General features: G+C 41.6%; 1 protein-coding gene across 1 annotated transcript in view; it reads right to left on the bottom strand.

The window, feature by feature from the left end:
* Positions 1 to 24761, bottom strand: part of CATSPERE (catsper channel auxiliary subunit epsilon) — an 86745-nt gene that overhangs the window by 15051 nt on the left and 46933 nt on the right. The window contains exons 11-18 of the mRNA XM_003130564.4: positions 24145 to 24587; positions 19231 to 19289; positions 16985 to 17060; positions 12130 to 12182; positions 10857 to 10907; positions 10402 to 10435; positions 10254 to 10333; positions 888 to 987 (exon numbers count right to left, since the gene is read on the bottom strand). Coding sequence (XP_003130612.1) covers positions 888 to 987; positions 10254 to 10333; positions 10402 to 10435; positions 10857 to 10907; positions 12130 to 12182; positions 16985 to 17060; positions 19231 to 19289; positions 24145 to 24587 — 896 coding nt within the window. The remainder of the gene's footprint in view (positions 1 to 887; positions 988 to 10253; positions 10334 to 10401; positions 10436 to 10856; positions 10908 to 12129; positions 12183 to 16984; positions 17061 to 19230; positions 19290 to 24144; positions 24588 to 24761) is intronic.

The following is a 24761-nucleotide window of genomic DNA, read 5'->3' as shown; positions in this document are numbered from 1 at the left end:
GTTTAGGGATGTGACTATGGGAAGAACGCAGACCAGAAGGAATTACCTACCAGGTGCTAGACAGGTAGGGGGAGTGTGGTGGGATGCATTTGCCTGCTCACAGCTGCAGTAGTGTGGAGGGGCTACAGGTGGATTGCACATCTCTTGGTTGCCAACCGGGTGGGTTATGCTTCTTGGAGAATTAAGGTCTCTGATAGATGAGAGAGTTATTTGGGAAGGAGTCCCAGACCTGGTTCTGTTTGAGATCTCTGGAGAATCTCAAGAATCACTGCTGGTCACTTCTGGAGAGCTTCCATCCTGCTGGGCGGCCCTCCAAGGCAGAAAGCCTCGTGTGGGGGGCGGGGTGGAAGTGAAGTGTGGCGATTGGGGGTGGGAAGGCCCATCTGCCATGGCTCTGCCAAGTGAATGGGCAGAATAAGGGGGATTCATCATGGAGACGGAGACAAACCAGTCGTGGAGGATGGGGGAACCAGGAGAGCCAAGGTCAGTGGGTCAGATGATGCAAAGAAGTCAAGTGAGAGGAAACCGAGAGAGTGTCCATGTGATTTAGCACGAATGTGATGAATGTCCAAAAGCCAAAGGCAAACCCATAAAGAAGGGGACATACCATGGGGAGAGAAGGTAAGATATTCACGAGTAATTGCATCATCCTACTACAAACATTCCCTTTTCTGACCTCTTTAAGCCTGTTTTATAGGGCAATGATTTCTTTCTTCATAAATGAATCTTAGTAGCCATAGCATGTAAGATAGAAGTAATATGGTTTGTTTTTTCCTACCCACAGCTGACTGGTTCTGCTCTCCTTAGATAATTCATATATAGATTTAAAATGGAAATCAAAATGTCTCATTGCATGCCAAATCCTATTTAACTCCAAAATGACGCACCTTCTTCATCGTGGTATTAAAGCTGTAGTCATCCCTGCCGTGTATTTCCCACACTATGAAATTTACTTCCACATCTTCCACATAGCCGTTTTCATTGTACCTGCAAGAAACAGCAAACACAAAAATAACAGTTCCGTGGAGAAGGGTTAAGAGCTCCAGCTTCCAAGACACATGAGCTTAGGTTTAAATCTTATCTTTATCACTTTATCACTTAGCTTTGTGATCCTGGGGCAGTTATTTAAACAATTTTTTTTTCTTTTTTTTCTTTTTAGGGCCCCACCCATGGCATATGGAAGTTCCCAGGTCGGGGGTTGAATCGGAGCTGCAGCTGACAGCCTACACCACAGTCACAGCAACGCCAGATCCGAGCTGCATCTGCGACCTACGCTGCAGCTCACGGCAACACCGGGTCCTTAACCCACGGATCGAGGCCAGGGATTGAACCCACATTCTCATGGATACTAGTCAGATTTGTTTCCAATGCACCACAACTCCTAACTCCTAGTTACTGAACTAACTCCAGGGACTCCTAGTTACTTAAACTTTTGAAGCCTCAATTTTCTTATCTATAAAATAGCAACAGTACCTACTGTATAGGGTTCCTTCAGCTCTCAAAATAAACCTAGTAGTAATGAAGTGGAAAACTTTCACTTTCTTAACAGTTGGAACCATAAGTTCTCTTCACTTTGATAGGAACTATATATATATATATATGTACATTTTAAGCAAGAACAGATTTATTAAGATGCTATGAGAGATGCAAGCAGGCAGGCAAGGAGGCTCTGCCCTGAGGATCAGGTGGGCAACAGTTTTATTTATTTATTTATTTTTTATGATTTTTATTTTTTCCATTATAGTGGGTTTATAGTGTTCTGTCAAGTTCCTGCTGTACAGCAAAGTAACCCAGTCACACATACATATATACATTCTTTTGGAACCATATATTGATAAGGTGAGTGGGTAAGGCCCTGCTGTCATGGCTGGTAGCAGAGAGAATGTTGGAAGGGACTGGTGGATGGCGGAAGGGCAAAGCAAAGGTTCCCTGGTGTTATTTAATCAACACATGTTTGTTGGATGCTTATTATGTACCGGGGAATTAAACCACAGAATTATTATGATTAGAACTGAGAAGCTGCAGATCTCCCTGGAGGACCAGCTGGAAGATGTGGCTGAGTGTTAGAAGCCCAGCAGCAGCTCTGAGTTGAGACGGGGTGAGAAGCAGAAGTCGTCATAAGCTCCTGGGAGCTGCAGTCACCCGTAGCTCATGCCCAGAGAGCAGATGATGGCTTCTACCAGCAGCCGACACCAGTGCACAGCCCAGCACGGATAGGGTGCCCACCCAGCTGATGCCGGGACTAGAGACGTACGCCCCATTGAGCTTACAATATTTACCTCCAACTCAACGACTTTTTTTTTTTTTTTAATCTTTTTTTGTCTTTTTAGGGCTGCACCCGCAGCATATGGGAGTTCCCAGGTTAGGGGTCAAATAGGAACTGTAGATGCCAGCCTACACCACAGCCACAGCAACGCAGGATCCCAGCTGCGTCTGTGACCTACACCACAGCTCATAGCAACACCGGAGCCTTAACCCACTGAGTGAGCAAAGGGATCAGACACACATCCTCATGGATACTCGTCAGGTTTGTTACTGCTGAGCCACCGTGGGAACTCTCCACTCAATGAATTTTAAAAGAGATGTATTTCTTCAAACTGTCAAGATTTTTTTCTGCTACCATGTGAAAATAGGGGCTTGAGAGGAAAGCTAAAATCCGTTACTGATAAACTCACACCTTTGCATACCAGATCCTGTTTTACAAATGGTTATATGGCTGCCTTCTCCATCATTCGTTGCCCATTTTTCTGAAAGGCATTGTCCATCATGCTTTTTTGATGGAGATTTCACTTAGGATCTTGGTCTCAGGCAGGTGGCCTCAGTGTCTGATCTATTTTCTTGCTTCTCATCTCTGTGTCTATTCATAACAAGTAACAGATTCTTGACAGTGTGCCTTTACTCAGTGTCCAGATCTCTGCCCTGACTTTGCAAGCATTCTGTCTGGCTTTCCAGGCCGGCTAGAACTCACTACCATTCACCTCTGGTCATAAAAAAAAAAAAAAAAAAAAAAAAAAAAAAAGTTGTCCTATTCTCACATATTGAGAGGAAAACTTTTGTCTTTTTAGGACCGCACCTGGGGCATACAGAAGTTCCCAGGCTAGGAGTCGAATTGGAGCTGCAGCTGCTGGCCTACGCCAGAGCCACAGCACACCAGATCTGAGCCACATCTGTGACCTACAGCACCAGCTCACAGCAGCACCAGATCCTTAACCCACTGAGCAAGGCAGGAGTTCGAACCGCATCCTCGTGGATACTAGTCAGGTTCGTTACTGCTGAGCCACAGTGGGAACTCCCAAGGAAAACGTTTTAAAGTATCAGAAAGTGGAATCTGAAAAGCTGTTTTATTTCTACCTTAATTAGTTTTTAGAAATCATGGAGATGAACCCATGCGTGACTAAGTAGGGATTGGAGCAGTGGTGCTTGACTTCTTTCTTGGCATGAGCAGAGGGTTATAGAGAACTCTAAATTCTAATGAGAGCTAAGGACCCTCCCACAGGAAAATGCTCACCTGTGGGCACACACACAATCTTCTACACGGTTTCAGAAATGTGGGCAGAGAGCTCTAGATTCTAGGCGCTTTGGAAAGTGCAGCGTGTTTGATCATATCTTCTGAAAGCCATCGGATTCTTGAAATATTAAAAACGAGTTGCAGGGATTTCCCATCATGGTGCAGTGGAAACGAATCCAACCAGGAACCCTGAGGTTGCAGTTCGATCCCTGGCCTCGCTCAGTGGGTTAAGGATCCAGGGTTCCATGAGCTGTGGTGTAGGCCAGCAGCTGTAGCTCCGATTAGACACCTAGTCTGGGAACTTCCATGTGCTACGGGTGCGGCTCTAAAAATCAAAAAATAAAATAAATAAAATAAAATAAAAAGGAGGGGCAAAGCCATGGGTTTTATTCAAATAAAAAAGATCTTAATTGAACTCTGAGCAGGCATCTTTTGACACTCACAAAGCAATGAGCTACAGTGCCATCTAGTGTCAAGAAGGATAAATTGCATGACTCGTACTTCCCAGGTTTATCTTTGATGTTTTATTTATTTCATTGAGAATATGGGACAAAAATCCTTGCCTGTATAAGTATGGTTTGATGATTGTTTGATTGATTGATTTTTAGGGCTGTACCTGTGGCATATGGAAGTTCCTAGGCTAGGGGTCGAATCAGAGCTACAGCCACTGGCCTATAACGCAGCCACAGCATCGTCAGACCTGAGCCACATCTGTGACCTACACCACAGCTCATGGCAATGCCGGATCCTTAACCCACTGAGCAAGGCCATGGATTGAAGCCACAACCTCATGGATCATAGTTTGGTTTATTTTTTATGAAAGTTCATTAATCTGAGATATAATAGTAGTTAAACATGAGAGATTTAAGAATGTTACTAGGTTTTGTACCTTCTCCCTGCAATTTGTAAGTTCTCCACTCTGGGGGGTCCACTTTTGGAATTAAGTAGGAGAGACCTCCCTGCTGATCCATTAGACACATGTGATTTCAATCCTGCGTGGTCACTCCAGGTAGCCCATTATATTAGCTTATATTGCTTCCTGTCATGTGATGCTTTAATATCTGGGGCCTAGCTTACTGGGACTCCCCCTCCCAGTGTTAATTCCTATAGAGTGTAATAAATGCTCCCAGGAATGCTTTTCATATGCAAACCAACCAGTCCGGGGTCCCTAATCCCAGCCAGCTCCTTTGGGGGTTACAAACCCCGGGCCACTATCTCCCTGCCCTAATCATCCCAAGACCAGGTACCAGACAACTAGGGACAGTACTTAATGCCCAGAGCCCATGGCAGTTGTTCAAAACCGCCAGTCCTAAAGCCGCTTAGCTCATCTCATCCATTCCTTCCCACAGAGAACCCAATAAAGGCTCTCGCCTCTGTTTTCCCTTCACCCCCCCTGTCTTCTGACAGAGCCTCATGCTCCCCTGCGAGTTCCTTCACGCTAGGCTGTGCCTCTTGCTTTTGGGGATTGGTATTTATAATAAACTTCCTCCTGGAGTTCCCGTCGTGGCTCAGTGGTTAACGAATCCGACTAGGAACCACGAGGTTGCGGGTTCGGTCCCTGCACTTGCTCAGTGGGTTAACGATCCGGCGTTGCCGTGAGCTGTGGTGTAGGTTGCAGATGCGGCTCGGATCCTGTGTGCTGTAGCTCTGGCATAGGCCGGGGGCTACAGCTCCGATTCGACCCCTAGCCTGGGAACCTCCACATGCCGCGGGAGCAGCCCTAGAAATGGCAAAAAGACAAAATAAATAAATAAATAAATAAATAAATAAATAAATAAATAAAATAAACTTCCTCCTTCATGACAGTCCTCTCCATGAGGGTGTGTCTTTTACCATATCTGATTAGAGCAAATCTTGACTAGCCCTAATCCCCCCTGCCCCCATAATACCTCTCCTGAACTTTCTGCATCGTGGTAGAGATTTACATCCCTCAGTTTCCTCTGGGTCGCTTCCTTAGCACCTCATTCTAGTTTGGGATGCGTTGTCACATTCACAGCTGGATCACATTCCCAAGACTTGCTTCATTCTTATTAGTGTTTGATGGTGGTGAATCCGTCGTTTTACCTGTAAAATTCTGCCCAAGCTTGTTCCTGAGCCATTCTCGGCACAGCTTGGGCGTTATAGTAACCTAGAGCCCTAGACTAGAGACTCAGTTCCTAGTGACCACCCCTGTCTGTCTGTTTCTTAGGGCTTAATCAGTTAGCACCCAAATTTGCCTCTGGTCAATACGGAACTGAATACCAAGTTATCAACTATGCATTGCTACAATTCAGTTGAACAGGACACAGAATCTTACTGATCTGACCATCCTTCTGTAGTTAGCCTCAAATACTTGGTGGATTATTTTAGGAGAATTGGAGGCAACAAGCTTTCTCAAAGATACAAAATGTTACCACTAGAAATAAGTACCTTGGCCCAAAGTAGTGCCACTCCAGCAGTTTGCTCCCTGGCTCCAACCTCTCCCGTCTTTCGCATCCTCTCACCTTGACCTCATGGAAACGTCCAGTCCCCTGATTCCTCACTGCTTTCCTGCTACAGTTGTTCCTTTCCAGCCTCTCTTCCTTCCTGGATCAGCCCAGTCGCATGGCTGATCATCTGACTGCTCTCTCACCAATAGCCTATAAGCACTCAGATTTTCCTCCTCTTGGATCCAACCCCTAACCTAAACCTTGGACCTGACCTGCGCCTTCTTCATCTGTGTGTGCACTGCTTCAGAAATTCAACATGTAACTGTGTGGGTGTGCTTATAAATGGATTTTTTTTGGACTGACTCCTACAGTGCTGCCCAATCTGTGGTTGGTTGCATCTGCAGATGTGGAATGGCAGATATGGAGGAACTGCATGTATGGAGGGCCAACTATAAGTTATATGTGGGTTTTCAGTGGCCTGAAGGGCTGCTCAAGGGCCAACTGTATATTCTGGTTAGCATTTACTGATGTACATAGACATTTTAATTTACTGTATATTGACCTTTAAATTCAGCAAACTTGCTGAACATTCTTTTGAAGTCAAATAGTTCTTGGAGATCTTTCTCTTAAACTATATATACCTGGTTTTCACTTAAAAATGCAAGTTTTGGGGAGTTCCCTTTGTGGCTCAGTGGTAACAAACCCGACAAGTATCCACGAGCAAGAGGATGTGTGTTTGATCCTTGGCCCCGTTCAGTGGGTTAAGGGTCTGGTGTTGCCGTGAGCTGTGGTGTAGGTCACAGATGAGTCTTGGAACTGGCATTGCTGTGGCTGTGGTGTAGGCCGGCAGCTGCAGCTCCCATTCGACCCCTCACCTGGGAACTTCCATATGCCGCAGGTGTGGCCTTAGAATTACTATCTTTTAATATAGGAGTAAGTGATTAAACGTTTTGTCATTATTAATGTAGTTATATGTAATTCCACCATGCAACTTTTCCTTTTTACTAACTCTGTTTTTTTTTCTATTTTTCTTTTCATCTACAGCAATAGTCTAAGTTGGTCTGACTTCAGTGCTACAACAATCCTCAAAATCTCAGCGAGTTAACACAATAAAATGTATTCTTTACTCATTTTATGGTCCAGCATGGGTTGAATTGGGGGGAGGGGTATGCTCTGCTTCACATGATCCTCTAGAGACCCAGACTTTTCTCATCTAGAACCCACCCGTGGTGCCTCTGAGTCCTTTCCGGATTCTCCCAAACTGGCGGATGATACAAGATAAAAATACCTAGCTAGAAGGATCATGCAAAACATTTAAAAACATTTTTTTAAGGGCTGCACCTGTGGCTAGGGGTTGAATCGAGCAGCAGAAACATTGGATCTGAGCCGCATCTTCGACCTACACCACAGCTCATGGCAATACTGGATCCTTAACCTGCTGAGCAAGGCCAGGGATCGAATCTGTGCCCTCATGGTTCCTAGTTGGGTTTGCTAACTGCTGAGCCACGAAGGGAACTCCCTTTGTGTATCTTGAAGATAGAGCCAATAGGGTTTACTGATGGATTGAGTGAAAGTTATAAGAGAAAAAGCAGTTGGGGTGATTCCAGAGTTTGACCTGATCAACCAGAAGGATAAGGTTGCTCTCAGGTGACATGGGGAAGGCTACTGATGGAGCAGGTTTGAGGGTAAGGTTAGGAGTTTGGTTTGGGACAGGTTAGGTTTGATATCTCTATGCAATATCTAAGTGGAAAAGTGCTTTATTTCTTCAGCATCTAAGTGGATTTATCGATCTTTAGTTCAAGAATTTTGCAGACACCTTTGGTGCTCACCACATATCCTTGTGCCTATCTGCATTCTCTAGGCCACCTGGGAGTGAGACTAGGGCTATGGCGTTCGGTTTCAGATAACAGGATGGGGGTGGAAGTGATGCAAACATTTTAAGACAGCCTGGTCAATCCTCTTGTCTTTTTTCAGCCTTCCCTTCCCATAGGGGTAACCTAGGAGGCCATGCCAAGATGATGTAGGTATGAAGTATTTCAGGCTATGGCATGAAAAGAGGTAAGCCCAGACGTTAGGGCTTCTTTGTCACTACAGCATATTCATACAACGGGATATATTCAGACTAGAGATATAGTTTGGGGGTTTATCAATATATATTGGGACATTCAAGTCCATGAGACTGGATGACATCACTAAAAGAGCAAGTTGAAGTAGAGAAAAGAAAGCCCTGAGCCTTGGAGCATTCCATCATTAAAAAGTCATGGAGAGGAGTTCCCGTTGTGGCTCAGTGGTTAACAAATCCGACTAGGAACCATGAAGTTGTGGGTTTGATTCCTGGCCTTGCTCAGTGGGTTAAGGATCTGGTGTTGCTGTGAGCTGTGGTGTAGATCACAGACGCAGCTTGGATCCCACGTTGCTGTGGCTCTGGTGTAGGTGGGTAGCAACAGCTCTGATTAGACCTCTAGCCTGGAACCTCTATATGCCACAGAAGCGGCTCTAGAAATGGCAAAAGGACAAGAAAAAAAAAAAAAAAAAAGAAGAAGAAGAAGAAAAGAAAAGAAAAAGAATAAAAACAAGTCATGGAGAAAAGGAGAAACCCAGAAATTAAGGAGAAGGAGTTCCCATTGTGGTGCAGCAGAAACAAATCCAACTAGGAACCATAAGGTTGTAGGTTTGATCCCTGGCCTCACTCAGTGGGTTAAGGATCTGGCATTGCCGTGGCTGTGGCGTAGGCTGGCAGCTGCAGCTCTGATTCGACCCCTAGCCTGGGAACTTCCATGTGCCCTGGGTGCGGCCCTAAAAAAACCCCCAAGTGCCTGAGATGGCAACAAGGACAAAGAAGAGGGATCACTTAGGAGAAAACTAGTGATTATAACAGGCAGGGCTTGAAACGGGACAGAAGTGAGCGATGAGGAAGTTGAACGCGTCAAAGGTGACAGCAGTCAGAAGAGATCTTCCACAAACTTCCATCACTGTTATCTATCCGTCTTGAAGCATCTGGACCCATGAACTGCCTTCCTGTCACCACAGGTAAAGCGTATGTGCCTCTAAGGTCTGTCCCTGCCTTTGTGAGCTGGGTTCCCACCCTCTTTCCTAAGACTACTGCTCCTGAAACTGTCCCCTCTTTTTCCTGCATCATCAACTGTACCCTCTCTACAGCATCATTGTTCAAATCTGCAGTTCCTTCTCTGATGGAAAAACTCAACGGTGGTACCTGAGTCATGGCTCCACACCTCCTCATCCTGAGAGACCGCAGAAGCTGACTTTAGTCCAAGGACTGCAAAAGCTGAATGCATTGACTAAAATTTTCATGTTTTACACATAGGAATTTCACTTCCAGTAATTGATCCTAATGGCATATCTGGACGAGTGTCCACACATGTACATTAGTGGATATTCACTGTAATTTTGTTCTTAATAGCACAAAAATTAGAAACCTGGGTCACTTATCTTTTTTTTATATTTTTCTATATTTTATAACAAGCTATGTAACTTTTATAAGCATAAATCTAGAATAAAGTCAGGGAAGCAAGCAAACTAACACCAAATCACTTGGAAAAGCTTTCCTCATAGAATGTATTCATATTTTTATTTATTTATTTAATTAACTTATTTTTTGTCTTTTTGCCTTTTCTTGGGCCCCACCCGCAGCATATGGAGGTTCCCAGGCTAGGGGTCCAATCGGAGCTGTAGCTGCCAGCCTATGCCAGAGCCACAGCAACTTGGGATCCAAGCTGCATCTGAGGCCTACACCACAGCTCACGGCAACGCCGGATCTTTAACCCACTGAGCAAGGCCAGGGATCGAACCCGAAACTTCATGGTTTCTAGTTGGATTCGCCAACCACTGCGTCACAACGGGAACTCCTGTATTCATATTTTTGTAATGAAATATTATTTATAAGAATTAAGTTAGAGACAATATTTTTGAAATCTCCCCAATGTGGTATTCCTGATTAGTAATCTAGTTTCTGTCTTTGTAGCCATTCAATGATTATTGGCCCATGGAAAGAAAGGTCATATGTCACCTGGGAGAAGCTGTACCTATAATAGGCAGGGGTGGTGGAGGGTGGGGAGAGAATTAAAGAAACTGTATCCCTGAGAGGAGTCTCAGCTCTCCTACCCACTTATGTCTCATCTTCTAAATTATAAACTCCCTCAACATGCAGGAACCATGGATCATCCAACTTTGCATAACTAGTACTAAAAACCTAATGCTACATATACTGGGTGCTCAAAAATATTTGTTATTAAATGCAGGATTAATTAGGCTTCTTTTCATACTTTTATTTTGAAAATTTCAAAGTAAGTTAAAATTTTTATTGAGAATATACTTACAATTGAATCAAAGGGTGAAACTTTTCTCTGAAATCAACTCTCAGTGGGCAGCCATATTTTTCCCAGTTATACTGTACTCTCTAGGAAAGGAAAAATGCTTTAGTTATTTCCTATATTTGGCCAAGTGACAGAATTATAGTTTTCTTACCAAGTGTTTAGATGGCCGAGTCCTCAGATATGACCTGTAAAAAAGACAGTTTCATTACCTAGTATCTTTCCTCTTCTCAGACTTAAAAGTTAAAACCAGTACTTTGCTTGGGTAGAGAAGTAGCACAAAAGTTAAACAGATAACCATAATTACAAAATACTCCTAAAATACGTGGAGATTAAACAACACACTTCTAAGTAACTCATGGATCAAAGACAAAATCTTAAGCGAAATTTTAAAATATGTTCAAGTAAATGAAAATTACTTGAGGAAAATAATCAAAAGTTATCAAAATTTGTAAGGTCCAGCAAAAGCGGCACCTACAGGTAAATTCATATCAATAAATGTATGTATTAGAAAAGAGTGATGCTAATGAGAATAAATACTGATTCTAAATTATCAGTAGTACATGAATATAAAACTCAATGCTTATTATAGTAAAAAATGTCTCTTACTTTTCAATAATGTAAAAAAAGTCATAGTGAAGACATTCTTTTTTATTAAATCTACAAAAAAATAAAACAATGAAGTTGTAATATCATCATTCCTTATTTACTAGCACAAACATTTAATCATTTAACACAGTGATTCTCAAACTTGAGAGTATCACAGAATCCAAGAAATCAGAGTCATTTTGAGAGCTCCAGAGCAGCGGGCATTGGCTAAGAGGGCTGGAGTAAGGTCCTGACATATGTATTCTTAGGCATGTTCTCCAGCTGGTTTGGATGAGCAACCTCGTTTGACAGTTGCTCTCTATACCCTCCCAGACATAGACAGATTCAAGATGCTTTGCATCTAACTGAAGAAGAAAATCTTCATGCCGTGATACCGCATGCAGAGATGCTGGGAATTGATTTTGTAGCATGTTGCCTAGAGCCGTTATTCTCAAAATGTTGATACCCCTACTCATCTTGGAAATTTTGTTAAAATAGAGATTCTGACTCAGTAGAGATGAGGTGAGGCCTGAGATTCTGCATTTTTAGTAAGTTCCCCGGGGATGCCGGTACTTGTCCGTAGATTATCCTCCAAGGTGCAAGGAAGCAGACCATCCCAAAACAGATGCTAATAGGCTATACAAATCAGTTAGCCTTTGTGTTTTCTGGAAAGAGACTTATAGGAAATGCAAATTCCTTGCTGGATGAGATGGGAATATTTAATTATCTACCGGCAAATGATTACAACAATTTAGTGTTCAAAAGGTCATTAGAATGACGGATGAAGAGACCTTTGTTTTGGATGACAGCAAGTTACTCCATAACTGGATTCAGATGAGTCAGCGTTCATGCACCCTCACCCTAACCACAGGAAAGGAATTACAATGCATTACTGTCTCCATCATCCGTTCCGCCTCAGTGGATTTGAGTGGGGGGGGACCACAGAGGTTATGTGTTTCTCCCTCTCATTTCTCTGGAAATGAGTTATACACTGAAGAACCGAGAGAGATTGTAATGGGAAAGATGGAAGCTGGCTTGTGAAAAGGAAAGGTGGAGAAAAATGCTGGTACTAGAGAAAGAGGTTGGATCCTTTACTCTTCTAATATGATTCACATGTAATATTTGACTTGGCAGAAAGTTCAAACAGATCTGGTTTGGATGAACTGTCAATGCATAATGGATTTCATTATGACTATGTCGTCATTAGGCTAATATTATCACAAGAAATTACCATTTAGTTCACCATTCGTTTTAAAACCCAAGAGTAAGACAGGTCAAATGCAAATATACTTGCCCTTTGACAGCAATGAATTTACCAGCATCACAGCCAACAGCTATTTGGAACACCTAAAACAAAGGAAGTTAGGTGATGAGCTCAGTGGTTCTGATTCACAGGATCTAAACTATTACTACGGCTAAAAGCAAATCCATTTTATTTAAAAATTTTTTTTTTCAAATCCATTTTAGATTTGAAATAGCTTTTTAAATGTAGTCTTGTGATACCGTCCTGTGCTGTTTTGCTCCTTTTTTTTTTGAGCACTTTTTGTCTCTTTCTTTGCTTCCTTTCACCCTTACTGCTTACAAGGCCCAAAGATTGGGTCTCTGCTTTCTTACCTCAGAGAACGGATGTGATGTCATCTTTCACTAGCACCTCTGCAATCATGGCCATCGACTCTGGAGTTCCAGCTTGCACCTGACTCACCTGGCAGGTTTCTATAATGTAGCCAACTTAATATTTGACTTCTTTTACACCAGAGTCCTTGTCCTTCCTCAACTGGGATAGGCTACTTCTTTTTCTGCCTGGCTCCAGAACACATTATTTCACTGCTGTCTATCCCGCCAACTTCCCAAGACCCACCCCGGGATTTCTTTTTAAAAATTTTAAAAATTGAAATATAGTGGATTTACAATGCTGTGTGTTAGTGTCAGGTGTACAGTAAAGTGATTGAGAGAGATATAAAATTCTTTTTTTACATTCTCTTCCATTATGATTATTACCAGATGTTGGATATAGTTTCCTGGTTTAATTTCTTAAAAGTAAAACCTTTCATGGAGTTCCCGTCGTGGCGCAGTGGTTAACGAATCCGACTAAGAACCATGAGGTTGCGGGTTCGGTCCCTGCCCTTGTTCAGTGGGTTAACGATCCGGCGTTGCCGTGAGCTGTGGTGTAGGTTGCAGATGCGGCTCGGATCCCGCGTTGCTGTGGCTCTGGCGTAGGCCAGTGGCTACAGCTCTGATTCAACCCCTAGCCTGGGAACCTCCATATGCCGCAGGAGAGGCCCAAGAAATAGCAACAACAGCAACAAAAAGACAAAAGACAAAAAAAAAAAAAAAAAAAAAGTAAAACCTTTCAGAGGTTCCCCTCCCCCATTAAAGATGGCGCTACAAAGTCAAGTTAGATAGACAGTGTGACACAGAGTTGTGTGCTGTCACTTACATGAATCTAAGAAAAGGATACAGTGTTCTTTGCAGGACAGAAACTGACTCACAGACTTTGAAAAGCCTATGGTTACCAAAGGAGACAGGTTTGGGGTGGGGGGGAAGGAAGGGATGGGCTGGGGGTTGGGATGGAAATGTTATAAAACTGGGTTGTGATGATGGTTTTACAGCTATAAATATGATAAAATTCATTGAGTTAAAAAAAGATGTATTGATAAGCCATGAGATCCTGCTGTTGAGCACAGGGAACTATATCCAGTCACTTGTGATGGAACATGATGGAGGATAATGTGAGAAAAACAATGTATATATATACATACATACATATATATGTATGTGTGACTGGGTCACTTTGCTGTACAGTAGAACACGGACAGAACACTGTAAACCAACTATAATGGAAAAAATAAAAATCATTTAAGATCCTCCCCCGCCCCCCAAAAAAATGTAGCTGTAGGTGTTTGGGTTTGAATGTAGAACAACGTATGGGGTGCATGTGTGTGAAGGTTTCCATGTACAGAGTTCCAGTTAGCATTCTGTCTTCAGTCTGTCTCACCACACACACACACACACACACACACACACACACACACACACACACACACACACACTGTGATGAGCCCGGAGCTTAGCATCTCGGGCCCCAGGGCTATAGCCCTGCCACTTCCTGTCTACCGCTGCTCCTCTGTCTGCTCTTATCTCATCTACTAGTGGGTGTCCATCACTCTCTTTGATGGATTTATGTCTCTGGGTTCCTCTTTTGTCATTTATGCCTGCTGGGAGGTGAGGAATCGGCAGTGAGACCAAGGGCTGGTTTCTGGCCCGCTTCCTCTGCTGTCACTCCCTGGGGGACCTTTCCCTGCCAGGCTTCTCAGCACCCTGTGCTTACAGATGCCTCCCAACTCCGTCTCCCAAATGCTGACCCTTGTCCCACACCCCAGAAGCCTCTGTCTCCAAGTGCCTACTCAACACCCCCACCCCGGGCTATCTAAGTGGGATCTAGACACTCACATTCTATCTTAAACATGCCCTGAATGATGCATATTTCCAACAGATGAATCTAAAAAAAAAAAACCCTAATACACTTTACCCTAAATAAGGACTTGGGAATCAGGAGGGTGGGGACAGAAAATAATGTTGAGCCAAGCTTAATGGATTTAAAGAGTTGCACCTGCTAAACCAAGACCTTGCAGGCTTTCCTTGAAAAGCATGCTCCATAGCAGAAGTTCATAGCTTTTATTTCTTGAGCCACCTGATCTCACCCATACAACCTGATTTGTTCGCTCAACAGCTCGACTTACAATCTTTGCTGTCCATCATTAAGTCCTTTCCCATCAAACATGTTCAGAAACATGGGTCTGCCCCTTAGCTTTACTCAGTCATCCATACAATGTACATGGTTGCCTGCAGTCTTCAAAGTTTTCATAGTTAGGACCCACTATCCCTTGATGATCTTATTTGCAACATCTTTCCTGGGTCTTAGTTCACAGGAATCATCCCTGGACTCAGACTGAACAACCTTGACCAGGATGAAAAATAGGAGGTGACCTGCACGTACCTCTTGACCAGGAGCATGGGTACAGAATGTGGGAAGCACAGACAAGCCTGTTTTGTGAGGTACCCACTGGCTGGAGGGCTGACATATGTTCCCTAGGACTGGATGCATAATCGGAGAAAGCCTGACATGTAGCCCAGGTGAAAACAATGAGCATGTTGGCTGTCTTTATTCAGTGCTATTCTCTTCAGTACAGAGATAGGGCAGAACTGCTCCCGACTTAGAATGAGACACAGCCTATTGCATTTCCCTGGACAGAACAACTGAACTGAGACAGGAATTCTAAAGGCCTTCAACATAGAAATGTTGGTAGGCATGCGTTAGACAGAAGGTCATCATCTCTCCCTGGAAAATTCATCTTGGAAGGAATTAATAAGGCCCCCTGGGACTGGCCAACTAGAGTGGCCTCACTGCATTCTGGTTCTTGGGGTATGGTGGAAAATTGAGATATAGTCTTGTTGGAGCTGCTAGTTCTCTGTGTTGTTCTGCTGCAGGCAAAGAAGACTAAGTGATAAAGATGGCGGTCTCCTGTTCAAATGGCTCAGGCCATGGACCATTTGGTCCCGCAGGTCTAGCCAGGGCCTAATTTATCCAACTAGAGAAGACGTCTGTGGGCCCTATGTCTCTAGAATATTTATTTGGGAGGCTGGTGATTTGCTTATTGGGGGACAGGAGCACAAAGAAGGGTTCCCTGTGGTTCAGAGCATACCTTTTAGTTGTGTACAGGTTTTCATTTTCTTGGCTAGAGGACCGACCTCCACAAGGCTGTGTGTTCCTGTTGCTTAAAGAACTATGGCATGTTTCTCCATTGTATTTCAGTGGGTAAGTCAACACAAATGACCTGCAATGGGCATGGATGGTGGCTAGATCTGAATGGCCCATGTCTTGGGTGTGCCAAGGAAGAACCCAGTTTTATATACATATCTTTAGGACCACATTCGCAGGATATGGAAGTTCCCAGGCCAGGGGCTGAAGAGGGGTTGAATTGGAGCTGTAGCTGCTGGCCTACAACACAGCCACAGCAACGCCAGATCCGAACTACATTTGCAAACTGCCCCACAGCTCACAGCAACACCGGATACTTAACCCACTGAGCGGGGCCAGGGATCAAACCTGCATCCTCATGGATACTGGTTGGGTTCGTTACCACTGAGCTACCACAGGGAACTCAAAATAAAATTTTTGGAATGGGAGTTCCCGTTGTGGCGCAGTGGTTAACAAATCCGACTAGGAACCATGAAGTTGCAGGTTTGATCCCTGGCCTTGCTGAGGATCCGGTGTTGCCGTGAGCTGTGGTGTAGGTCGCAGACGTGGCTCAGATCTGGTGTTGCCTTGGCTGTGGTGTAGGCTGGTGGCTACAGCTCTGATTAGACCCCTAGCCTGGGAACCTCCCTATGCTGCTGGAAGTGGCCCTAGAAAAGGCAAAAAGACAAATAAAATAAAATAAACAAAATTTTTTGAATGAAGAAATGCCCCAATTTTTTGAATAGATGAAGGTTAAATATGGACATGTCTGGCAGTCTTCTCTGAGAAACCATATCCAAATTTAGCTGTTCCCATTAATTACAATTTTCCTCTACACAATTTTATTTATTTTCAAAAACTAATAATTTTATAACTCTGTGTATATTTATATACCTCATTTCTGATGGTAAACTCATAGCAGAAGTCAGTAATCTGATTTTCTCTATCTAAAGTAAAATAATGTGGAGCTCCCGTCACGGCTCAGTGGTTAACAAATCCAACTAGGAACCATGAGATTTCGGGTTCGATCCCTGGCCTTGCTCAGTGGGTTAAGGAACCGGCGTTGCCATGAGCTGTGGTGTAGGTCGAAGACGTGGCTCGGATCTGGTGCATTGCTGTGGCTCTGGTGTAGGCTGGCTCTGATGTAGGCTGGCGGCTACAGCTCCAATTTGACCCCTAGCCTGGGAACCTCCATAAGCCGTGGGTGCAGCCCTGGAAAAGGCAAAAAGACAAAAAATAAAAAATAAAAATAAAAAAATCAAGTAAAATAATGTTATCGCTATAGCAAAGCATTACAAAACGTTGCTACTTATCAGGGGACTGGTGTTGAATGGCCTTAATATGCATTATTTAGTTTACCACTTATGTATTACTATAGTAAATTTTTTGATCTTCTACCTGTGTCACTTACCTTTGGGGCTACTGGACATGTTTTTGCATAGTCACTAGGTCTCACCCGAACAAGCAGAAGACCTGTGTTCTCATGTCTAGAAGAAACGACACATACAGGTGATTATAGACTCACAAGGGAGGAGTTCCCGACTAGTATCCACGAGGATGTGGGTTCGACCCCTGGCCTCACTCAGTGGGTTCATCACTGCTGAGCCACGTCAGGAACTCATCTACATGCTTTTTTTCCCTCCTATTGATAACGCCTTTGGAACAATAAAGAGCAGGTTATGAAATTAGTTTTATGAACCCACCTTAGGCTGCAGAACATGACCTGACTGGAAGCAAAAGGGAGATCAGACATAATACCTTTGTAGATTCTGAAATACATATGAATCACGTTGTGCTCAGGCAAAATGGGGAGGGCTCGAAAATCAAGAAAGAAAAACATTTGAAAGCATTACTCATATCCTGCCCCCGCTGAGGTTTTTACCTTTGAAAAAACTGGAAAAAAACAAAAACCAACTAGCCACAAATGAAATGTCCCTTTCCTTCCAATACTCATTATATCTTAATATTTATCACATACTAGATATAAAACATACTAAATAAGGGAGAAAAAAAGCACATTTTTATATTTTTAAATTCCTGCCCTGTATTTCACTAATTCTAAGAGACAGTTCTTCAGTTCTAGGATACGTCTCAACACCTTTGAAATCAGGGAGCATCTTATAATTATGCCAATTATGGCTCTCCCCCATTTGATGGAATCTTTGATTTCATAAATTCAGTGCTATAGTACAGATCTCTAAAGGACATTAAAGTAAATATTGTATCTTCAACTTGCTACATAATTTTATTTATGGTAGTTTTTTTTTCTTTTTTTTTTCCCTGCCTTGGCTCATTTCAAAGCTTTTGGTATTTTTTCTCAAGTCTTGGACTGATCTAAAGCATCATGAACAAATTGATGTACATTATACAGCAACAGAATTCTGAGTAAATATCCACAAATCAAAAGACTCCAAAGGGACCTGCAACACTAGAAGCAAGAGAGAAGTTGGTGGGTGAGTGGGGAAAAAGGGATGTATTTAAACTCTGTTGACCATGTAATGTCCCTCAAGGGGCATTTTCTCCCTACACTTCCTGGTCACTCTCTACTGTGCTTCTGCTTTCTTTTTTCTTTTCTTTCTTTCTTTTTCTTTTTTTAGGGCTGCACCTGCGGCATATGGAATTTCCAGACTAGAGGTCAAATAGGAGCTACAGCTGCCGGCTTACACCACAGCCATAGCAACGTAGGATCTGAGCTGGTCTTCGACCTACACCACAACTCACGGCAACACTGGACCCTTAACCCACTGAGCAAGGCCAGGGATCAAACCCTCATGGATACTAGTTGGGTTTGTTACCTCTGAGCCATGATGGGAACCCCTACTTTCTTAATATTACTTATAATTATTTGGGACTGCCTTGTTTATCTATTTGATTTTTTGCTGCACATCTTCTCCCACTAGAGCTATGTCTCGTGACAGCAGTACTCCATCTGTCTTGTTCATGATGTGTTTCAAACACCTAGAGTGCTTGGCATGGAGTGGGTGTTCAAATTCACATGGAGTAGCAGCAGACTAAAGAAAAATGAACTTTCCCCTAGAAGAGCAATGCTATTTTTTTCAGAAAACATTGAGTCATGATGTAACAATAACCTTATCCATGCTGGTTGTCTTCCTCCAGAAATTAAATGTTTAAGTGCCACCTTATTCCAAGATTCAGAGATGGTGTTTTATCTGATTCTACTCAGGATTAAAGACTTTTGGGGATCAGAATTTCAGTTTTTGCTTAAGGGTAATATGTAAAGACTTTGGGATGGGAATGAATGATAAAAGGTGCTCAAAAATTATTGAATTAAGAAATAGCTTGTTTTGGGGAGTTCCCATTGTAGCTTAGTGGTTTATGAACCCAACTAGTATCCATGAGGATTTCGGTTCCATCCCTGGCCTCACTCAATGGGTTAAGACTATGGCATTGCCACAAGCTGCAGTGTGGGTCATAGATGCAGTTTGGATCTGGGGTTCCTGCGGCTGTGGTGTAGGCCAGCAGCTGTAGCTCTGATTTGACCCCTAGCCTAGGAACGTTTATTGCTGCCTTAAAAATGGAAAAAAAAAAAAAAAAGGATATAGATATATAGGCCATTTAGATAAAAGAATACCTATAAATCAGTAGCCTGAATAGCATATCTAATATTGAGTACACTCTTTTAAAAGACATACTTACTGTAACTTGAAATAATCATCTACTGCCTCATAATTTATATTCTGAGAAAATGTTATTGTCTGAAAAAGAAAATAGAAAAGTTTATGTAAAGCAGAAAAACCGGGAATGGGGACAATGAATACTTTCAAGACAGATTTAAATCTTTCTTTAGATGAGAAAAATAATATAGCATTCTTTCTAATCTATTTTCTTTTCTATCTCAGAAACTCTAATTATGTATATATTAGATTTACTTGGCTACCTTTCCTTATTTTACTTTTAATTTCATATTATCATAGTCCTTTTATTTATATTGCTTCTCTCTCCCTCCTGTTTGACTTTTGTCATGGCAATATTCTTATGTTTATTTTTCATCTATATCCTTAGCAGAGCAACCTTTCACGTTTTTCTGTTTTCCAATAACCTATCTCTGAGCCTTTTAATTTCTTTTTTATGTTTTTCTTCTTCTTTTTTTTTTTTAAGGGCTGCCTGTGGCATATGGAAGTTCCCAGGCTAGGGGTCGAATCAGAGCTGTAGCCACCGGCCTACACCACAGCCACAGCAACACCAGATCCATACCGTGTCTGTGACTTACACCACAGCTCATGACAACAGCAGATACTTAGCCCACTTAGCGAGCCAGAATCGAACCCACATCCTCATGGATACTAGTCAGGTTCATTTCCACTGTGCCATAACAGGAACTTCTGAACTTTTTCATTTCTTTTTCGATGTTTTTAAATGACTACAGATATCATATTATTTGAATTCTTGAGACCATATGGAATTATTTGCCTGAATCTTCTGCTGTTTTTGAGTAATGTTCATTTGCATTTCGCATATGTTCTTGCTATTTTCTTCCCTCTGGGCCATATTTCATCTCATTTTTCGGCATTCTATAAGGTTGCTATCATCTCAGGGTAAAGCCATTTACAGAATATATATGATTACAGAGGCAGAAGTTTATAAACTCCACATTTTAAAAATATAGTAACTATAATTCCTACATCCCTAAATTGCTTTTTGATAGTCCTTGTTATAGATACACAAACACACACACACACACACACACACACACACACACACTCACACAGCTAATCTGTTGTGATGAAAACAGAGACTTTGTGCCTCTTAAAAAAACTTAGTGAAAAATCCTATTTCTCAAACAAAGTTTATGTGCTCATATGCTGGGTGAGTGGTAAACACAAAATATACAACTTTTTATGATAAAGTTGAAGGCTGTAAAAGCCATCACATTAAAGATATATCTAGCTCCATGTTCAAGGAAAGGAACCAGCTGTCAAATTTCCAACCTGTATTCTCTTGCATGTCATGCTTTTCTTTGTATGTAATCATAAAAATAAACTTACAAGAATTTTCCTGCACATAAATTAGACTTGAAATGTTTAATATTGTCTTTGGTGAAATGTAAGCATATTCTTCAAACTGTACTTATTGTCATTTAAATGATGCTTAAACTTCAGTTTGTAACTGAACCAACATTTATGTATACTATTTTGGATTTTAAACACTGAAAATATATACACAATGGAACTATTAAGAAATTTACCTATCTACAGAACAAAAACAGACTCACAGACATGGAGAACAGACTTGTGGTTGCCCACTAGGAAGGAAGGAAAGAAGTGGGCTAGATGAGGAGTTTGGGGTTGGTAGATGCAAACTATTACATTTAAAGTGAATAAGCAATGAGGTCCTGCTATACAGCACAGGGAACTATAGCCAGTTTCTTGGGACAGAACATGATGGAGGATTGTATGAGAAAAGAAAGGTATATATATGTATGACTGGGTCACTTTGCTGTACAGCAGAAATGGACTCAACACTGTAAATCGACTATGCCTAAGAAAAAATAAATTTAATTAAAAAAACAAGAAAAATACTTTGTGAATATGATCACCCATTTAAAAACCACTTCATTATACATAATTAAGAAATGATTAGGAGACTTCCATTTATACTAGTGGTGGGCTAGGTTACATGGAAAGATCTCCCCTCTTAAAAACCAACCAACCAAAAAAACTCTAAAATCATTGACCTTTTAAAAAGTTACCTTAAAGGAGTTCCCGTCGTGGCGCAGTGGTTAACGAATCCGACTAGGAACCATGAGGTTGCAGGTTCGATCCCTGCCCTTGCTCAGTGGGTTAACGATCCGGCGTTGCCTTGAGCTGTGGTGTAGGTTGCAGACGCGGCTCGGATCGCGCGTTGCTGTGGCTCTGGCATAGGCCGGCAGCTACAGCTCCAATTCGACCCCTAGCCTGGGAAATTCCATATGCCGTGGGAGCGGCCCAAGAAATAGCTAAAAGACAAAAAAAAAAAAAAAAAAAAAAAGTTACCTTAAAAAAAATCAAGTAACTGACAAGAGAGTAGGGAACTTGTCAGTCCACATACTTGAAAAGAGGGAATTAGGAGGCTAGAGAGCAGAGCCGAACACTGAAGCCCATAATCTACTTTTCCCCTAAAGGCATTTGTCAACCTATCAGGAAAGGGAGAATTCAAGATAAACTAAACCCTCTAAGAGTAAGAGTAAATCAGGATTAAATTTGTCCTCTCTCTAACGCTCCAGTGATTTTAGTCACTGAGTGATCAGAAAAAGCAAGAAAAGGGAAAAAAATTGTGCTGACAATTTGTGGCTATGGGCAGGTACTTGCATGGCTTTATGTCTTAAAATTGTTTGCCTGGATGATGACACCACAGCCACAGCAACACCAGATCTGAGCCACATCTACGACCTACACCACAGCTCATGGTAACGCCAATCCTTAACCCACTGAGCAAGGCCAGGGATCGAACCCGCATCCTCATAGATCCTAGTCATGTTAGTTAACCGCTGAGCCACGACAGGAACTCCAAAAACAAATTAAAAGGACAAACCAAATATATGGTTTGTATGAGAAACATAGCTAACACATAAAGCAATAAAAAGATTGAAATTTAAAGAGAAGGAGTAGCATGGAAATAACAAGTTCAAAGAAGCTATATTAAGTTTGAAATAAAAGAGATTTGAAAGCAAAAAACACTTACATCTACAGAGAAAGATGGTCATCTCATAATGTTTAAAGTTTCAATCCACCAGGAAGAGAATATACAAGGTGAATGCAACAGGGGCCAGCATCAAGATGGTGGAGGGGTAGGAGGTGGGGCCCACCTTCTCCCACGAATACGTCAAGTATACGCGGTACTTGTTTGATATACGTCCTTGGATATTTTGCATCCTTATAAAATGAAAAATACTCTTTTTTTGTTTGTGATTTGTGTATCGTGGTTTGTAATTTCAATAAATGTGCCTGTATGATGGATCTCTGGTAGTTTCTTACTCAATGCTATTTCTCACTCAAGACATTTTAAGATCTATCCACGTAATTATATATAAGTCTAAAACAGCTTTATTTGTTTTGAGACCTGTTTCTGCCAGATTGCGTTATTAGCGTCATTGTGGAATTAAATTGGATAGACTGATTAAATATAAGTGTAACAGGAAAGTAGAGTTACTCTTTTCCTGAGAACTAAGTTGACTGATTCGCAAAGTTTTAATAAAGCACGTCAATTAAGAAATTGCTGAAATGGGCATGAGCAAGATAGCTGCGAGACTAGGGAAAAATTATGAAAATCTACAACTTTAGTTTCTTTGCCAATGTCTTTAACGGCCCCCACCCCCGACTTCTATTTTAAAGAAACTTAAATGGAAATTCAGAGGTGATGCCTTATGAATAAGACTGTGCAAGAAAGGAGATGAGGAACTCCAAGAGATGGACTTATGTCAAAGAAAAGCCTGTGGTCCTGCATTAGAAGATTGACTAATGAATGCACATTCATTCAAGTTAAAGTAAAATGTTTCACATCTATCAATCTCATCTTTTAAATGAGTCTCTGCTTTTACTGACTTCAGAATTAAGTGAACCCTTACACTCCACTGTGTGATCTATGAGGCTCATTACTGTATATGCTTAGGGAAACTGAGCCTAGAAAGGGAACGTGGGGAATAGAATACATAATATTTGGGAAGAAAAGTTAGAGAAACATGTAAAATGCTCGTGTCATAATATTACTTAGGAAAGTAGTATACAAAATATATACACGGTACATTTCTATTTATTGTGGTACATTGTTTACAAACATGGCTGCAATAATGCCTTTTATCCCCATAGGCATGTCCCTTTACAGTGTAAGTTTTCTGTTCTTCTATTAAGAGGTGAAGTCTAGTTCCTTATCCTGTTAATCCTGGCTGACCTTGTGAATTGCTTTGACAAAAAAAAAAAAAGTGTCCAAACTTAGACCTTGAAAGGCTTCATGGCTTCTGCTTTCACCATCTTGGAACACTGCCCTGAGACTGCCACGTGAAGAAACCAGGTCTAGCCTGGAAGACAGAGGGCATGTGGAGAAGAGACAAGTGCTCCAGTGGAAGCCCCTTATACTAACAAGCCAGTGCTGGCCCCAAACATTTGACATATGAATGAGGCCATCTTACATTATTCTGTCCCAGGCAAGCCACCAGATGACCATAGCATCATGAATCAACCCAGATAAAACCAGCAGAACTGCCCAGTTAATTGCTGACCCACAGAATTGGTTGTTACTTGAAGCCATTAGGTTTAAGGGTGGTGTTACACTACAGTAGATAGCCAATAGAACTCTACAGAAAGAGCAGGCATTATTTTATAAAAAAAGGAAGTGAACACTACAAATTGACAACTGAAGAGTTCTGCAGGAATGTGCTTTTAAGTGGCAAAGAGATATTGAAAGTAAAAATTGTCCTTCAGGAACTAATGTCTTATCGCATTACCATTTATTAAAAACTTATATAATTCTCAACGTTTTCAAAGCTAAACACAAAGGGAAATCCATTTTTTCCTGTTAACATTATAATTTTACATTTATTAAAATCAAATGAGGAACTGAAAAATACTAGCTTACCATGGTTTTGGTGCAGTATCCTGAGGCAATTTCATAGTGAACGTGATCTTTCTTTTCTAGTATATTTGGGCCATATGATTCCACAATAATATACAGACCAATATTTTCTAGATAGACTATTTGAGCCCAGACTGTCAGGTTCTGTCCTTTGTCCAAAAAGTAAAAAACACCAAAAATATTATTATGAAATGCCATGAAAGGGCACTTTTCCTTTGTGTTGAAAGTTACACTTTGTGCTTCCAGTTTTAAGGGATATTCCTGTGGATGTACCGTGCCATTTTCAAAAACATATATGAGATATATTTGACCAGATGAATTCAAGGAAATCAATGATTTTATTGTGCTATTTGTCCATAAATGTAGCTTTAGTGCATCTTTAATGTTGATCTTGAAATAAAACATCACATTGTTTTCCATTTTTACCATAATATTTCCATAATAATCTGGAAAAAAAAGAGAGAAAAGTTTCAGCTATTCTAAGATAACAAATTTATTCTGTTTTATTCAAGTGTACTACTAACTAAAATGATTTTTCATAATGACTGAGGATTTATATACTCTGAGAAAATTAGAGTGTGCAAGTGCAAATTCACAACTTGACACGATATTTGAGAGCT

Source organism: Sus scrofa, chromosome 10, assembly GCF_000003025.6.
Source record: "Sus scrofa isolate TJ Tabasco breed Duroc chromosome 10, Sscrofa11.1, whole genome shotgun sequence".
NCBI classification, from domain to species: domain Eukaryota; kingdom Metazoa; phylum Chordata; class Mammalia; order Artiodactyla; family Suidae; genus Sus; species Sus scrofa.
This window is presented reverse-complemented; position numbering and strand designations above follow the sequence as displayed.